This window comes from Armigeres subalbatus, chromosome 1 (genome assembly GCF_024139115.2).
Source record: "Armigeres subalbatus isolate Guangzhou_Male chromosome 1, GZ_Asu_2, whole genome shotgun sequence".
Taxonomy (NCBI): Eukaryota; Metazoa; Arthropoda; class Insecta; order Diptera; family Culicidae; genus Armigeres; species Armigeres subalbatus.
The window spans coordinates 27,917,135-27,933,619 of record NC_085139.1 but is presented as its reverse complement, the minus strand read 5'-3'; the positions used below and the strand labels follow the sequence as shown (position 1 = coordinate 27,933,619).

At 42.7% G+C, this 16,485-nt stretch overlaps 2 protein-coding genes across 5 annotated transcripts in view; one reads left to right on the top strand and one right to left on the bottom strand.

Moving 5' to 3' along the window:
* Positions 1–3,528: 3,528 nt before the first annotated feature.
* LOC134223101 (mitochondrial dicarboxylate carrier) overlaps positions 3,529–16,485 on the bottom strand; it is a 32,816-nt gene continuing 19,859 nt past the window's right edge. Inside the window, exons 1-5 of one of the 3 annotated variants that reach the window (XM_062702235.1) lie at positions 6,473–6,594; positions 5,745–6,090; positions 5,552–5,678; positions 4,500–4,632; positions 3,529–4,420 (exon numbers count right to left, since the gene is read on the bottom strand). In XM_062702235.1, the coding sequence (XP_062558219.1) occupies positions 4,100–4,420; positions 4,500–4,632; positions 5,552–5,678; positions 5,745–6,030 (867 nt within the window). In that variant the 5' untranslated portion in view covers positions 6,031–6,090; positions 6,473–6,594 and the 3' untranslated portion in view covers positions 3,529–4,099. The other 2 variants (XM_062702249.1, XM_062702243.1) reach the window with 2 other exon arrangements.
* The window catches only part of LOC134223118 (elongator complex protein 6), a 30,947-nt gene continuing 21,497 nt past the window's right edge, over positions 7,036–16,485 (top strand). The window contains exon 1 of one of the 2 annotated variants that reach the window (XM_062702259.1): positions 7,036–7,269. The gene's annotated coding sequence lies outside the window, so the exon portion shown is untranslated. Of the gene's footprint in view, positions 7,270–7,366; positions 7,389–16,485 lie in introns of those variants that run through there. The other variant, XM_062702271.1, reaches the window with a different exon arrangement.

Genomic DNA, 16,485 nt, shown 5'->3' with positions numbered 1-16,485 from the left:
TAACGATAAATGTGCTCAACCGTAGCATAATGGGCCAAGGTTTGAGCCGTTACCCCTACCTAGCGTAGTATAAATAGTGTAAGTTGCGATTGTTTTCTTCAAGTCGAGTCAAGTACGAGACACTGAAGACGACCACACAGTTGTGGTCCAAATACATATCTGCAAAGATATCGAAAATTAACTGGTGGAATTAAATGGATAGTACTTAATTCGTCTTAGACGATTGAATACATTCCACTAAAAGAGCTTTATATATTTTTCTGATATTGGAGAATATTGAAAGCTTCCAATATCTTGGTAGCCAAATGGCGTCAGACGGCGGTACCAAGATCGACATAGGCGCACGGATCAAGAAAGCAAGGGCTGCCTTTGCGAGTTTGAGAAATATCTGGAAAAACAGGCAGATAAGTGAATGCACCAAAATACGAATTTTCAACTCTAACGTGAAATTTGTGCTGTTATACGCTAGCGAAACATGGTGTGTATCAGTGGAGAACACTCAACGGCTGCAGGTGTTCATAATGCCTGCGGTATATAATTCGGGCCTCACAACTGGATCTCAAACAACGAGCTTCATCGTCGTTGTCACCAGAGGCCGATAGCAACAGAAATTCGGGATCAGAAGTGGGGCTGGGTCGGCCACACTCTACGTAGGGGCGGAAACGAAATCTGTAAACAAGCATTAGACTGGAACCCAGCGGGACATCGCAGCAGAGACAGACCCAGAGGCTCTTGGCGGCGAAGCCTCAATAAGGAAATAAAAGAAGCCGACCGAATCTAACCTGGCAACAGGTTAAAGCGATAGCCGGGCAACGCACCACCGGAGGTGTACAGGATCCATAAGTAAGTAAGTAAGTAGGCATAGTGTATCCATTGAACTATCCACACAAGATACGGCGGTACCCCGTTTGGCATAACGCCGTTTGGCATAATGGCCATTTGGCATAAGGGCCGTTTGGTATAATGGCCATTTGGCATAACATGTATGCGGTGTCAAATTGAAGGCCGTTTGGCATAACGACCATTTGGCATAATTTGTATGCGGTGTCAAATTGAGGGCTGTTTGGCATAAAGGCCATTTGGCATAATTTATATACGGTTCCAAATTAATTGCCATTTGCAACAATTCATATGCAATAAAGAAAGGTACATTACAGAAAAAGTGAATAGAAGTTTTGCTATCAAAGCTTTCAACAAATGGTCAGTTTAAAAATTCTATTGAAATAAACAAAGAACCGCTCGTGTTTCAAAGAAGGGTAAATTATAGGAAATGAAAATGATAAGGTGCTGAAGTGAATAATCTTCAGCGGGATATACAGTGAAACCTTCAAGAGCCGATGTTCTATGACTCGATATCGAGTCATGGAAGCAAGTTATGCCATATTATAAAATATGTTATGGATTACTGCGATGGTCTATTGAAAAACCCCAGCAGCACATGTTTCACATAGGTTACTGCCATTTATCTGACAAACAAGTTGCTGCAACCATTTTTGCCTGACTTTTGTTGCTCGGGAAGCCTCTCAAGGATTTTATATTCCACTTCTCGATATTTCCCTGAGCCGATGGTCCCTTCATTATTGAATGATGGAGGTTTGACTGTATCAACAATTTTATGGTGTACCGTTTCGTGACGTACGTGTTTGCCTGTTATAAGGCAAAATGTGTTATTTTCCCTTCTATAACTGCTCGCATTTGCCCGGTATAAGGCCAAATGTGTTATTTTGCCTTCTTTGAATACTCGAATTTGCTCGGGTATTGGCAGCAAACGATTCACCGTAAAATAATTCTAACTGTGGAATGATACAAAACGCAGAATGGAATATTGCGCAATGGAAATGATCGCGATGTGGTACATAAAAAAATGGATTACCGCGGAATGTTGTACCGCAATTGTCGTATAGTCTTTAGAGTTTTAAAGTCTACTTAGGCTTTGTTCCGATTCGTGAATTACCGTTGTACCGTAATTGTCGTATAATCTTTAGAGCTTTAAAGTCTACTTAGGCTTTGTTCCGATTCGTGAATTAAAATCGAATTAAACTTAAAAGTGACAGTTCGGAAATTATGAAATCCCCCGCACATAAGAATGGCTGGTGCTACCCAGCAAGACCAACAAAACATCTATCAAAAATGATTCAATATCTGTCAAAAGTAATCTTGCTCTGCGAGCAGGGTTATTTGGAAATTTTTTAAATGTCACTCTTAAGTTTAATTCGATTTTGATTCACGAATCGGACCAAAGCCTTAGCATCATCGGAGTAATTCACCTCCGATGATGCTAAGAAGATTTCTGGGCAATTAATTTGGAACAGTATGTAAGTATGTATGTATGTATTGTATGTATTGAAGTGGTACGAGCACGCGGCTGTCTTTCTCGTCAATGACTGGATGACGGTAAATTGAGCCTTAAGTAGATGTCATATTATCATTTCCTTCCCTTTCCTAGTAGCAGAGAGATGGGCGTAGCAAACAATGGTAGCTTGCATGCTTTATCATTTTGGACCCCCAATTGGATTGCCATTCCCAAATGGAAATCCATAAGTATGCAATCTACGAAATACTCCGTTACAAAGCAACGCAACGCAACCTTGGAACGCTTGTGACATGTGACAATGAAGTTTCCTGTGAAGTGAAAAGACGTATTGCTGCTGCAAATAGGGCCTTTTACGGATTACGTAGCCAGCTTAGGTCCCGCAACATGCAGACGGAAACGAAATTTGCTCTATACAAAACTCTGATTCTGCCAGTGGCCTTTTATGGACATGAAGCATGGACGTTAAAAGAAGCGGACCGGAGAGCTTTCGGAGTTTTCGAGCGAAAAGTGTGTGGCGCAGATGCATGAATCATGAGCTGTATCAAGTACAGTCGGGATTCGCTGGTTGGGATCTTAATACTTGGGTCACTTTTTAGTTGGGCCTCCGCTGGTTGGGCCATGGCCCAACTAAAAAGCAACCGTACGTCAAAATTCAATGTAAACACGGAAAACAGGATTGGGCATCACTGGACATCATTTGTGATGTTCAAGTCGAAATACACGTGTTCAAATGGCTGTCAGTTGACCTAACTAAAAAACCGAATTCGTTAGTTGGGCCGAGGTCGTGGCCCAACCAGCGAATCACGACTGTATACAAAGAAGAAAATATTGTGAATCGTATAAAATACAGCAGACTTCAGTGGGCTGGTGACTTAGTGCGAACGTCGAAAGAAAAAATAGCAAAAACAATATTCAACAGAGAACCAGATAGAGGCCGGCGACTTCGTGGAAGACCACTAACACGCTGGCTGCACGCGGTGGAATCGGACCTGGGGACCCTAAACGTTCGGGGAAACTGGAGGAACATCGCCCAAGACGATTATGGAGCTCTACATAGGTGGCATAGGCAGGCATAGGTGTATCGATGCTGTAGCCAACCAGGTAACCAGGTATGTATGATCCCCAAGTAAGTCTTATTTAAAATTACACAGTATTATACTATAATAGGGGCGTGATAGAATGGAGTCACCATTGAGTATTTAAACATAATAATATACATGTTCCATCATAAGTTATATATTTTATCGATATTTATTGCCTAATTTCACCAACTCGATACGGTTTCCTGATAGGTAGTGTTCGAAAAATGGGATCATCTCACAATTGGGTAAATATATTTTAACAAGACAAGCATAATAAAATATTCTCTCGAAGCGTTGAAAGACTATTATAGGCGGCTGTTACATCTGGTAGTGTTTCTGTTTTCAACAGATTTATAAAATAAAGGCATTACTAAACAAATAAATGTCACTTGGAATGTTTGTTTGTTGAATGTGAAAGCTTTGTTGATTAGAAATAACACAAAAATAATTATAAATAGAATAACAAGCTAAAACAGTGAGATAAAAGCCAACAAAGAAATGCATAGAGGACAAGAGTCTTCTACTGTCCAAACTTTGTGTGAAACAAAATTACCCAAACTTTAGACCTTCTCTAAAACCTGGACCCGTTACAAAATACCCCATTAAACAATAATTTCCGGATCGAGCAACTATTGCGACAACGGTTTCTCCAGTATTTGATCCTACACAGCTAAGAATATCAACAGCAACCCTCCGCAGCCCTTCACTTCTTCTCCGGCTTCAGATAGCCAAAGTTCATGCGCAGCTGCTCGAGGAACACGAACGTCAGAATGGTGTGCGGTCCCAGTCGGACGAAGGCCGGCACGAATCCCTTGAAGAAGCCCAGCGGCCCAAGGCGGGCAGTGTAGCGGATCAGTTCCCACTGGCTGGCAAACTCGCCCGGCTTGGCATTCATCGCCCGGGTCTTCAGCACGTCCAGCGGCTGTGTCATCGTGGTGGCAATGGCACCGGCCGTCAGCGATGACAGGAAGTGCGTCGTCAGGTTGTCCCCGAAGTAGCCCGACTGGAGCAGGAGATCCTTCACCTATTCGGGATTGGGAACAAACGGTTGTATTAGGTAAGTGCTAGAAATTGGTAGATATTGATGCGATCGACGAACTCACCAGATCATAGAAGCACAATTGTCCAATTGTCATGAACACGGCACGCGAGGTAGCGGTTGAGGCACCAGAAAACAGGCGGGTGAATCCCTCTTCCCGATATACACGGAAGAGCCCGTCGACTGCGTTTTTGTAACTGAAAAAAAAAAACGAAATCATTAATAACGTCTTTATTGAAAATTTATTTTGTTCGGCTCTTACGTGTTTACCAACCCACCGTTTTTTTTGTTTTTTGAGAATTCGTTAAAAAAATGTTGGGTTTGAGTTTGGTTTTTCGGTTTTGCCTTGATAAAAAGTATGATACGATATCTTAGGTTCTAAAAATCAGCTCCACTTCTCTCTGGCAAGTGCAGAGAAGGTGAATATTAAATTGAATTCAAGTTTATTTCCATGTAGGTACCTACTTATAAGTAATAAAGACATCGTTCCGCTAAATCGCACCAAGCGCCAATATTAACCGTTTTTCCTATCTATGTTTCCATGTAGCAGATAATATTGATAACATATCGTATCGAATATTCTTCAACTCTACAATTATACAATAAATGCGCACATGGATTGATACAAATTAATTTTCAATATCCTTAAGAACAAAATATCAAAAGTCAGTCAAAAGGCCGCTTGGTGCGTTAAGGTAGAACCTCGACCATATTGATCACATAGAAATTTAGGTTGTTCCAAATGTTGCGAATAGCACAATTTTTTGCTGAGTCAGCGTGAGTGTGGGATTTCACATGAAAATCGCAAGCATTATTCTGACACTTTCGTTCGGAATTAGCTAATGCTTATTACTTATATTGTTATCTAACCATCAGCATCACTTGATTAGGTTGCCATTCAACCAGAACCATTTAGCAGCTCAGTCAGTAGAACTACCAATAAAATACATGTAACAACCCCGAGTCGCCTTAGCAGAGTGGAAAATTGGATCGCAGCAATTCATGTAATCATGAGCATGGCAATCATTTCCTTTCAATGCGCAACTGAGAATTCCTTTCAAAATTAAAGAAGTGCCTGAAGTAATGATATTTCCTATAAAAAGGATTAGAACTCACTTTCTTCTCTGCTCCGCTGGCAGTTTGATATCGTTTTGCATGCGAACGTTGACCATATCGGCCGGGGTTCCAACGAATCCTCCAGCAGCACCAGCCGCACCGGCTAACAGAGCCTTACCCAGAAAACCTACAATTGCAAAGTTACAACATCCGGTTCTCATCTTCAAGGCAATAAAAATTAAAATATACATACCCGTATCGCTGCCCATGGCCTGTTTGCCCACCTCGTAAATGCCGAACCGCGTGGTCGAGTAGGTCAGCTGCCTCAGCAGCGAAGCGGACAGTCCGTTGTACAACGCCAGGACGCCCTGCGTCCGGATGACCTTGCCCGTCAGCTGAAGCAGCGATATTTTACCCTCCTGTTGGGTCTGCAGTTGCACCTTCAGCAAGTCCAGCGGGTGGGTACAGCAGGCCGCCCCGGCACTGGCCAAACCACCAAAGTACCAGTACGATACTCGTTTTTGCTTGTCATCGGCCATGTCGCTGCTGATGTCGTGATCGGTGGTGGTTGACCTTGTGCTCCGGTATCAACGCGTACCCTGCAAAGACACATGGCCCGGATAGATGGTCAGTTTAGAGTGCGTGAGCAAGCATCAACGCGCCACAATCTCGCACGTTCCCACAGGTTCAATTTTTGAATGATTTCAATGTCACTATCATTGTCAATCGCGATCTATAGTTGCCAAGCTATGTACATGGTGACATAATCGCTGTAAACGTAAACAGACGAAGGAAATGGTGCAGCACAAGAACTCGCGTCACAGAGAGACACACCTTCTGGTGACTAACTACGCAAGATGTGGCGTCGTTAGTTTCTGTCCTCTGAATATTTGTTTTGCAAAGATCGAATCAGTGTGATATATTTTTAGAAGTAGTGCGTATGTAAATTCGTAAGATAAAACAAAGTAGCAAACACCCTACCGTTCTTTCCTCGTTCGCGGGAGGATCGACTATGTAGTCTGTAGTGTGGTGCGCTGTCTGTGCAAATGGAATGACGAATGACGCAAATGTGTGTGACAGAGTGCGATGACGGTGGTGAGAGTAACCATTAGCATTATCAAAAACTTGATTGAGCTTTTGGGGGCTCAACTCAAATTACGTAAATTTAAAAGAAGACGATTATTGTATTCTACATACCCACATCGCTCGTTACAAGTTTCGAATGAAGAATTTCAAATATTTGTAAGAAGTATAATATAACCATCCAAAAGTAATGTTAATAAGCCAATTAATCAATAAGAAATTGATGGCTTTCCATTCATAAATTATCAAAATTTCACGTACAAAAAATGTCCATTAATCATGTTTATATGACCAATTCACAATGAATCCATTGAATCAAAAGCATTATCGCATCTCAGTAAATCACAAATTATGTGGAAAGCTAATGTTGCCCAATGCTATTCACTTGAATCGTTCACGAACACTATGTAGTGTTTGTGACACGCGTGATATAATGCGACAACATACATCCACATACAAACTGAAATGTCAAAATCAGCTGTTGAAGCGGTGCGGTTTGCTTGGTTTTTTGTACAATGGAATTTTTGTGTTGCTAACTATTAGCACCGAAAATTGGGAGTGAGTGATAACAAAATTGTTTTTCGCGGTTGAACGAGCGTCGGGATCTGACGAAATAAATCCTATAAACGGTGGTCTGTAAATAGGCGCCAGTCGATAACCACATCACCATCGCCCAGCCCAGCCGCTTCGTGGTGGTAAGTTTACGTATGTGATTAGATAGTCTGTTGCTTCTGCTGGCATTATGATATGTAGGTTGTTAGCAACACGAGCAAAAATTCTAATCACAGGTTTATATTTTCCACGATTCAAGTAGGTAAATAAATTCGTTTATTATAGATATTAGATATGTTTATATGCTTTAACAACCAATGACAAGTAGATGTGCTAACAATTATGTCAAGTTGATGTAGCTCATAGTATTACGCATTGCAAGAAAAATTTGGATTCCAGGGAAATTCTAGCGCGCTCACCAGTAAATCTCCCACCCAAATCATCATAGTCGTCCATGATATCACGTGCTTGTGTGTCCAAAATATTCTGTCATTGAAAGGTATTTTATGGCGAATTTAAATAATAACATCAGTATGAATCTAATCAAAGCCAACATCAGTATGAATTCTATTTGAATTGAACAGCTCTGAAACTAGTGCTGAAGTTTCTTATATATGTTATTTTCATTCACTGATGTAATTTCCCTGATGCTCAGATACAGAAGAAAATCTTTGTTATTTTAGCTGCGGTTTACAAAAAATGGAAGAACAGAAATTGTTTGAAGAGCGAGGTGTTTTGAAAGGGAAAATGTTGACGCCCTATTGCATATCTCCACGAAATTGACATTTCGGTATGTTCCCCAAAAAATTCCAAATCATGTAGTCACAAAACGTCGACAGCCAGTATTCAGAATCTTCTACGACAGCGGTTCTCAACCTGGGGTACATGTACCCCTGGGGGTACCTTCGCTGTCCGTTGGGGGTACCTCGGACAAAAATGCGTAATGGCGGACATATTATAATTTCAATCAAAATTCATTGATAAAGTTGATAAATTTGATAAATTGAATCCTGCCTTCCACAACCAACACAATGTATGAAAGGCCGCGGAACAAAAGATCAAACGAACAAAACATCGAATGAACAAAATGATTTTTTTTTCACTAAAACTCGGTTGCTTCTTTGCAAGAGGATTTGAAGCATCCTTTTAGCCTCTCGGAAACCTTCTTCCAAGCAGCTCGAAGGCTTCCTTTCAAGAGGCTCGGAAGCCTCCTTTCAAGTGGTTAGGCTGCCTTCTTTCAAGAGGCTCGGAAGCCTCCTTTCAAGAGGTTCGGAAGCCTGCTTTCAAGAGGATCCGAAGCCTCCTTTCAAGAGGCTCGGAAGCCTTCTCTCAAGAAGTTTGGAGGCCTCCATTCAAGAGGCTCGGAAGCCTCCTTTCAAGAGGCTCGGAAGCCTCCTCTCAAGAGGCTCGGAGACCTCCTCTCAAGAGGCTCGGAAGCCTCCTCTCAAGAGGCTCGGAAGCCTCCTCTCAAGAGGCTGGGAAGCCTCCTCTCAAAAGGCTCGGAAGCCTCCTCTCAAGAGGCTCGGAAGCCTCCTCTCAAGAGGCTCGGAAGCCTCCTCTCAAGAGGCTCGGAGCCTCCTCTCAAGAGGCTCAGAAGCCTCCTCTCAACCGGCCCGGAAGCCTCCTCTCAAGAGGCTCGGAAGCCTCCTCTCAAGAGGCTCGGAAGCCTCCTCTCAAGAGGCTCAGAAGCCTCCTCTCAAGAGGCTCAGGAAGCCTCCTCTCAAGAGGCTCAGAAGCCTCCTCTGAAGAGGCTCAAGCCTCCTCTGAAGAGGCTCAGAAGCCTCCTCCTCAAGAGGCCTGGAAGCCTCCTCTCAAGAGGCTCAGAAGCCTCCTCTCATGACGCCCGGAAGCCTCCTCTGAAGAGGCCCGGAAGCCTCCTCTCAAGAGGCTCGGAAGCCTCCTCTCAAGAGGCTCGGAAGCCTCCTCTCAAGAGGCTCGGAAGCCTCCTCTCAAGAGGCTCGGAAGCCTCCTCTCAAGAGGCGCGGAAGCCTCCTCTCAAGAGGCTCGGAAGCCTCCTCTCAAGAGGCTCGGAAGCCTCCTCTCAAGAGGCTCGGAAGCCTCCTCTCAAGGGGCTCGGAAGCCTCCTCTCAAGAGGCTCGGAAGCCTCCTCTCAAGAGGCTCGGAAGCCTCCTCTCAAGAGGCTCGGAAGCCTCCTCTCAAGAGGCTCAGGCCTCCTCCTCAAGAGGCTCAGGCCTCCTCTCAAGAGGCTCGGAGCCTCCTCTCAAGAGGGCTCAAGCCTCCTCTCAAGAGGCCTGGAAGCCTCCTCTCAAGAGGCCTGGAAGCCTCCTCTCAAGAGGCTCAGGAAGCCTCCTCTCAAGAGGCCTGGAAGCCTCCTCTCAAGAGGCTCGGAAGCCTCCTCTCAAGAGGCCTGGAAGCCTCCTCTCAAGAGGCTCAGGCCTCCTCTCAAGAGGCTCGGAAGCCTCCTCTCAAGAGGCTCGGAAGCCTCCTCCCAAGAGGCTCAGAAGCCTCCTCTCAAGAGGCTCGGAAGCCTCCTCTCGAGGCTCGGAAGCCTCCTCCTAAGAGGCTCGGAAGCCTCCTTTCAAGAGGCTCAGAAGCCTCCTCTCAAGAGGCCTGAAGCCTCCTCTCAAGAGGCTCGAAACCTCCTCTCAAGAGGCCTGGAAGCCTCCTCTCAAGAGGCTCAGAAGCCTCCTCTCAAGAGGCCTGGAAACCTCCTCTCAAGAGGCTCAGAAGCCTCCTCTCAAGAGGCTCGGAAGCCTCCTCTCAAGAGGCTCAAAAGCCTCCTCTCAAGAGGCCTGGAAGCCTCCTCTCAAGAGGCTCAGAAGCCTCCTCTCAAGAGGCTCGGAAGCCCTCCTCAAGAGGCCTGGAAGCCTCCTCTCAAGAGGCTCAAAGCCTTCTTTTCTAAAGGCTCAAAAGCTCCCTTTTCTAGAGACTCAAAAACCTCCTTTAGGTTGCCTTCTTTCAAGAGGCTCGTAAGCCTGCTTTCAAGAGGCTCGGAAGTCTACTTTCAAGTGGTTCGGAAGCCATCTTTCAAGAGGCTCGGCAGCCTCCTCTCAAGAGGCTCGGAAGCCTCCTCTCAAGAGGCTCGGAAGCCTCCTCTCAAGAGGCTCGGAAGCCTCCTCTCAAGAGGCTCGGAAGCCTCCTCTCAAGAGGCTCGGAAGCCTCCTCTCAAGAGGCCGGGAAGCCTCCTCTCAAGAGGCTCAAGCCTCCTCCTCAAGAGGCTCGGAAGCCTCCTCTCAAGAGGCTCGGAAGCCTCCTCCTCAAGAGGCTCAGGAAGCCTCCTCTCAAGAGGCTCAGAAGCCTCCTCTCAAGAGGCTCAGGAAGCCTCCTCTCAAGAGGCTCAGAAGCCTCCTCTCAAGAGGCTCAGGAAGCCTCCTCTCAAGAGGCCTGGAAGCCTCCTCTCAAGAGGCCTGGAAGCCTCCTCTCAAGAGGCTCGAAGCCTCCTCTCAAGAGGCCTGGAAGCCTCCTCTCAAGAGGCCTGAAACCTCCTCTCAAGAGGCCTCAGGCCTCCTCTCAAGAGGCTCGGAAGCCTCCTCTCAAGAGGCTCGGAAGCCTCCTCTCAAGAGGCTCGGAAGCCTCCTCTCAAGAGGCTCGGAAGCCTCCTCTCAAGAGGCTCAAAAGCCTTCTTTTCTAAAGGCTCAAAAGCTCCCTTTTCTAGAGACTCAAAAACCTCCTTTAGGTTGCCTTCTTTCAAGAGGCTCGTAAGCCTGCTTTCAAGAGGCTCGGAAGTCTACTTTCAAGTGGTTCGGAAGCCATCTTTCAAGAGGCTCGGCAGCCTCCTCTCAAGAGGCTCGGAAGACTCGCTTCAAGAAGCTCAGAATTATTCTTTCAATAGGCTTGGAAGCATACTATCAAGAGGCTCAGAAGCGTTCTTTCAAGATAGAACGGAAGCTTTCTTTTAAGTGGCTCGAAAACCGATTTCAAGAGGCTCAGAAGCCTTTAATAAAGAGGCGCGAAAGCCTACTCTAAAGGGACTCAAAAGCTTAAAGGAGTTTCCCTTCAAAAGAACTCGAAATTATGTTTTCAAGAAGATTGGAAGCCTGCTTCCGAGATGGGGTACCTCAAATCATGCAAAACTTCGAAGGGGTACCTCTCAAGAAAAAGGTTGAGAACCGCTGTTCTACGAAGTAGACACATTTTTTGTTAAAAATATTGAAAATATAAGTTTAAACATGTTTGTTTTATTTTCCATAAAACACTTTTAAATATCTCGATGGGCCACTCACTTGCCCATTTGTTGCCCTGAAGTCTGTACTCTATTTTATCCAAATCGAAAAGCGTTGGGCGGTGCTAATCTTATTGGAAGTTGATATTAAAAATGTATAGAAGCATATCGATATTCTAAACGTTATAAGCGTTATTTATGATTATGAACTATTAAACCCACCCAGTTCTTACAATGTTCCATACGCATTCGTTATCCGATGATATTGTGAGCATCTTCACTGCATCAATAGGCACTGGAGATCCCAAGGAATAATGGATAACTTTAGCATTGAATAGCAAGATGAACTTTGCCCATACCGGACAATCCAAATAATGATTTTGTTGCGTTTAGAAATTTCCTCTATGCGGAGATAGCTGACTGCGCGTTATTTCCGCGGATCAATCCAAATTTTTCTTTTTCTCCGTAATAAAGTGACCGCAGATTTTTCTTGGGCCAATCCTATTATACCTACATCTTATGCATCAACTATTTTGAAAGCGTATCAAATCGTTACAAAGAGATTTTTCTCCTAGCTACCTTCAACACAAACTGGGTGTTGATTAGATGATTAGAAACAAATTCCATAAATTGTTTGAATTTTTGTTTTAGAGCGTATTTTTTAGTATGTTAGTATAACAGGAGAGAGATTTTAATTCCTGTGTATTAACTATTGATTGAAGATGGTGTAAAATGCATCTGCATGTCATTTCACTAATTCGTTTGAAACTTTTTTAGGAACCAAATTTACTTCATAATTTTAGATGCACTCATAATGCTTGAGTAGCCCTATATTTTTGTCCAAAGGTTATTTTTGCAACAGCTGAAGCTAGAGAGTGAAAATTCGTCAAAATGTCACGTGTGTGTCATTTGGCATAATGTCATTTGAATTACATTTGACCTCCCACGCCTAAGATTGCATATTTAAAGCAATGTCTTGTTAGACAAAGTTGTACACACATTTAAGAGCCTTAAGTTCGTCATTCCTCATGAATTTATATCTAGCTTCCGAAAAAAGTTCTGAATAAATTTTAAAAATTAATGCCATAACATTTTACAATTACAACACTGTCAGAGACCTTATGGGCCAAACACAATTGATACGTTTGCGTGCGTTTTGACAGTTTTCCCATGGAAAAACTGTCAAAACGCACGCAAACGTACCAATTGTGTTTGACCCATTAGCCACCTACGTACATAAAAATAGACCACATGATGCTTTCATCCGCTATCTTTCTCTCTACAGGACTAATAGGTTGACCACCCATGGTCGTGAGGATCGAAAATAGTAGTTTGTGCAACTAGTTGCAAAAAGATGATTTTTTCAGCACGAGTTGTATGTTTATCCAACGAGGCTTGCCGAGTTGGATAAATACTACGAGTGCTGAAAAAATCGAGTTTTGCAACGAGTTGCACACGCAATTTTTTGCAATGACGAAAAATGGGCTTTAATATGATAAATCTATACCAAAATTGTACAATCGAATTTACTTCACATGATCATTCATGCCAATAAATTATGTTGCGGCAGAGGACAATAAGATTCCATCTTATCGTGCCAAATTGCATAGCTTGAAAAGCTATGAAGCGATGGATGCAATTGTCTTTGGAAAATTGTGATGTTATGTCCAACAAACCCTTTCATTTATTACAAGACGCTTAGAGTACACTATTTAAACACTCACCCAAACTAATTCAGCTGAATGCAGTCATGTAACTACTGTCCCAATGTAGGTTTTTCATTATAGCACCCAAACGAGTGCTATAATGAATATTATGCAACCCATTTGAGTTGCATAATGGTCATTAAAGCACCCATTCTGTTGGTATGGAAAAGTAGGCCGTTTCATCACTCAAATGACAACTGTAAACCAGGTATTATGATCAGGAATTGCAAAAATGTCTTTAACAAATCATCACGATATGGTATCTTACAATTTTTTGACGTAAACTACATCTAAGGTGAAGACTCGGATTTTGAGTTTTTCAAATGAAAAATTCAAAATTGGGACCACGTGCCCGGCCCACCGCAGTCTTCCGATTTTCGCGGTGTGAACGATGGATGGTTCTCCCAACAGCTGATGCAACTCGTGGTTCATTCGCCTCCTCCACGTACCGTCCGCCATCTGCACCCCACCATAGATGGTACGCAACACTTTCCTTTCGAAAACTCCCAGTGCGCGTTGGTCCTCCACGAGCATCGTCCAGGTCTCGAGTCCGTAGAGAACTACCGGTCTTATAAGCGTTTTGTAGATAGTCAGTTTGGTACGGCGGCGAACTCTATTCGATCGGAGCGTCTTGCGGAGTGCAAAGTACGTACGATTTCCAGTCACTATGCGTCTCCGAATTTCTCTGCTGGTATCGTTATCGGCGGTCACCAGTGAGCCCAAGTACACGAATTCTTCAACCACCTCGATTTCGTCACCACCGATAGAAACTCGTGGTGGGTGGCTCACATTGACCTCTCTTGAGCCTCTTCCTATCATGTACTTCGTCTTCGACGTGTTGATGACTAGTCCAATCCGTTTAGCTTCGCTTTTCAGTCTGATGTAGGCTTCCTCCATCCTCTCAAAGTTACGTGCCATGATATCAATGTCGTCGGCGACACCAAATAGCTGGACGGACTTCGTGAAAATCGTACCACTCGTGTTCAACCGTATCAGTTTATCCGGAAATAAGTTTTCGTGCATTAGCTGCCATAGCTGGTCCCGATCGATTGTATCATATGCGGCTTTGAAGTCGATAAATAGATGATGTGTGGGCACGTTGTATTCGCGGCATTTCTGCAATACCTGACGTATGGCGAACACCTGGTTTGTGGTAGAGCGTTCACCCATAAATCCCGCCTGGTACTGCCCCACGAACTCTCTTGCAATTGGTGTTAGTTGGCGGCATAAAATTTGGGAGAGTACCTTGTAAGCGGCGTTCAGCAATGTGATTGCACGGTAGTTGCTACAATCAAACTTATCACCCTTTTTGTAGATGGGACACACGACACCTTCCATCCACTCCTGCGGCAGAACCTCATCCTCCCGAACCTTGGTAATTGGTAATATTTCAAGATAATGTCCCGCGAAATAAAGAAATATTTAACAAATAGCAGTAATTTAGTAAACGTTCTTCAAGAAATTATAAGGTTTTGAAAAATTATTATATTAATTAATGGCATGCGTTTTGTAAGACTATATGTTGGATTGGTAGCAGAAACGTTGAAATAAGAAGACACGTCTGTGTCTATTAACTCAGGCTTGCCATTAACTCCTCTCCGAGTGAAAAATGAGCTAAAGTCAGAATTCTTTTCATAAGCAGATATTAGCATCAAAACTCACAACAATGAGCATCATTAAACCCCAGCTTGTGCCCTTGTGCGTCACAAAACAAGAGAAAAATTTTGTCGTTAATTTTTTTCTTAGCCCATCACTTACACTTACTCACACTCAAAATAACCTCTACGAAATTCGTCACATATACAAAGCTCCGGAGGCTTGATGAGTGGTATTTCACCCAACGCCAAACTCGCATGTGGTTTTGTTTAGCTCTTCCTTACTCTGTTACTGACTTCTGTTACTGATGATAATTTTATGTAAGACATATAATTTGGATGCAGAAAATAGGTTTCTCATATTGTCATCATTTGTATCTTTCCGTCTCCCACAAAATTATAACTGTGGTAGTGCAACGCCGAGCGGCAGCACAAGCACTCACTTAAAACACGTGTTTGTTGGTTTCCAATTTTATTTCATTCTAAACTCTAGCGAGTTTGAGAAATTGTGACAAGCCTGCTTTGGTGTATTCTAGTGATCCTAGTAAAATCCTCATGGACACGAGAAGGAGGAAAGATATTTAATTGGATACCCACTGAAAGAGCTATAATAAGTGAAATGAAAGGTTTGAACGTGCTATTGAGGAATATTTTACTCAATCTGCAACAATAACAATGCTTTTAAAGTGAAGAACCAAAATCATTTCAAATTTTACAGAAATAATAAATTTTCGAGATTTTTCGGCTATGCAGTCTGATTTAATAGAACAAATTTTTAAATTCTGTCCAACGTTTCGGTATCGGGTTCGATGTCTTCTTCAGGGAAAAAAAAGTTTGCTCTTTGTAACGGAACACCCATCATACTTAACAAAAAGTGATCAATTTTTTTCTCCTGAAGAAGACACCGAACACGATGACGAAACGCTGGACAAAATTTAAAAATTTGTTCTGATAAATCAGACTGCATAGTTGAAAAATCTTGAAAATCAACACTACAGTAGAAGTCAACAACTAGAAATAATAAAAAAGAATAACAATGCTCCTTTGGCTCAGATTCTGACAGTTCTCAATGCTCGATTGGCTCAAGATCTCTAAATGTAGGATCCCTACCTCAACCATTTCAACTCACATCGTGTTCGTATGTCGTTATTATTTCAGTAAAAACGTCACTTGAAATCTGAGAAAGTTCGACGAATTTTAAATAGCTCGGATCTTCTTTTGTTTCAAGCTTATGGAAAAATTTATAGTAAATCGTCTGTCATTTTGCGGGGGAAAATAAAAACCGAATTGTATCTCACATGAAATGAAACTTGAAATAGCTCAGCGTAGTTGATTTTTATAATAAAAAACCTGAGTAAGATGTAGGAATTTATGCAAATTTAAGCGCTCTGTCTAATTGCATAAAACGAATAATACGATCTTTTTGAATGTTAGCAAAATGAATCATGTAACCGATACAAATAAGTTTAATCATCAGGAACTCGCATAAAGTTGAACATATTCATTAACAACAGAGGTGGGATTGCGTGATTGATCCAGGGCCAAGCGAGTCCCAGAGGGGTTTATCAAATTTTAAAGTTTTGACTCAAGCACGTTTTAGAATAAAAACCAGGATATAAAAAAAATGTCCCGCGCTGGCACAAAATATATTTGGTCACTTTATATAACACCAGAAAGTCACCGATTTCGCTAAGTGGATTATTCAATGTTTTTCTCAAATAAATTCTGACTACACCACTGCAAATAAAATAAAACATAAGTTTTTTTGTTACTTAACTGCAATGTTTTTTTTGTGGTGATTCGATTATCCGGAGGATTCGATTACCGCAGTGAAAATAAAATCGATACTCGGGATAATCGAGTCCGACCTGTATTCATTTATTATTGATTTTTGTTTGTTACATTATTTTTAACATGTTTGTTTGGCCACTTGGC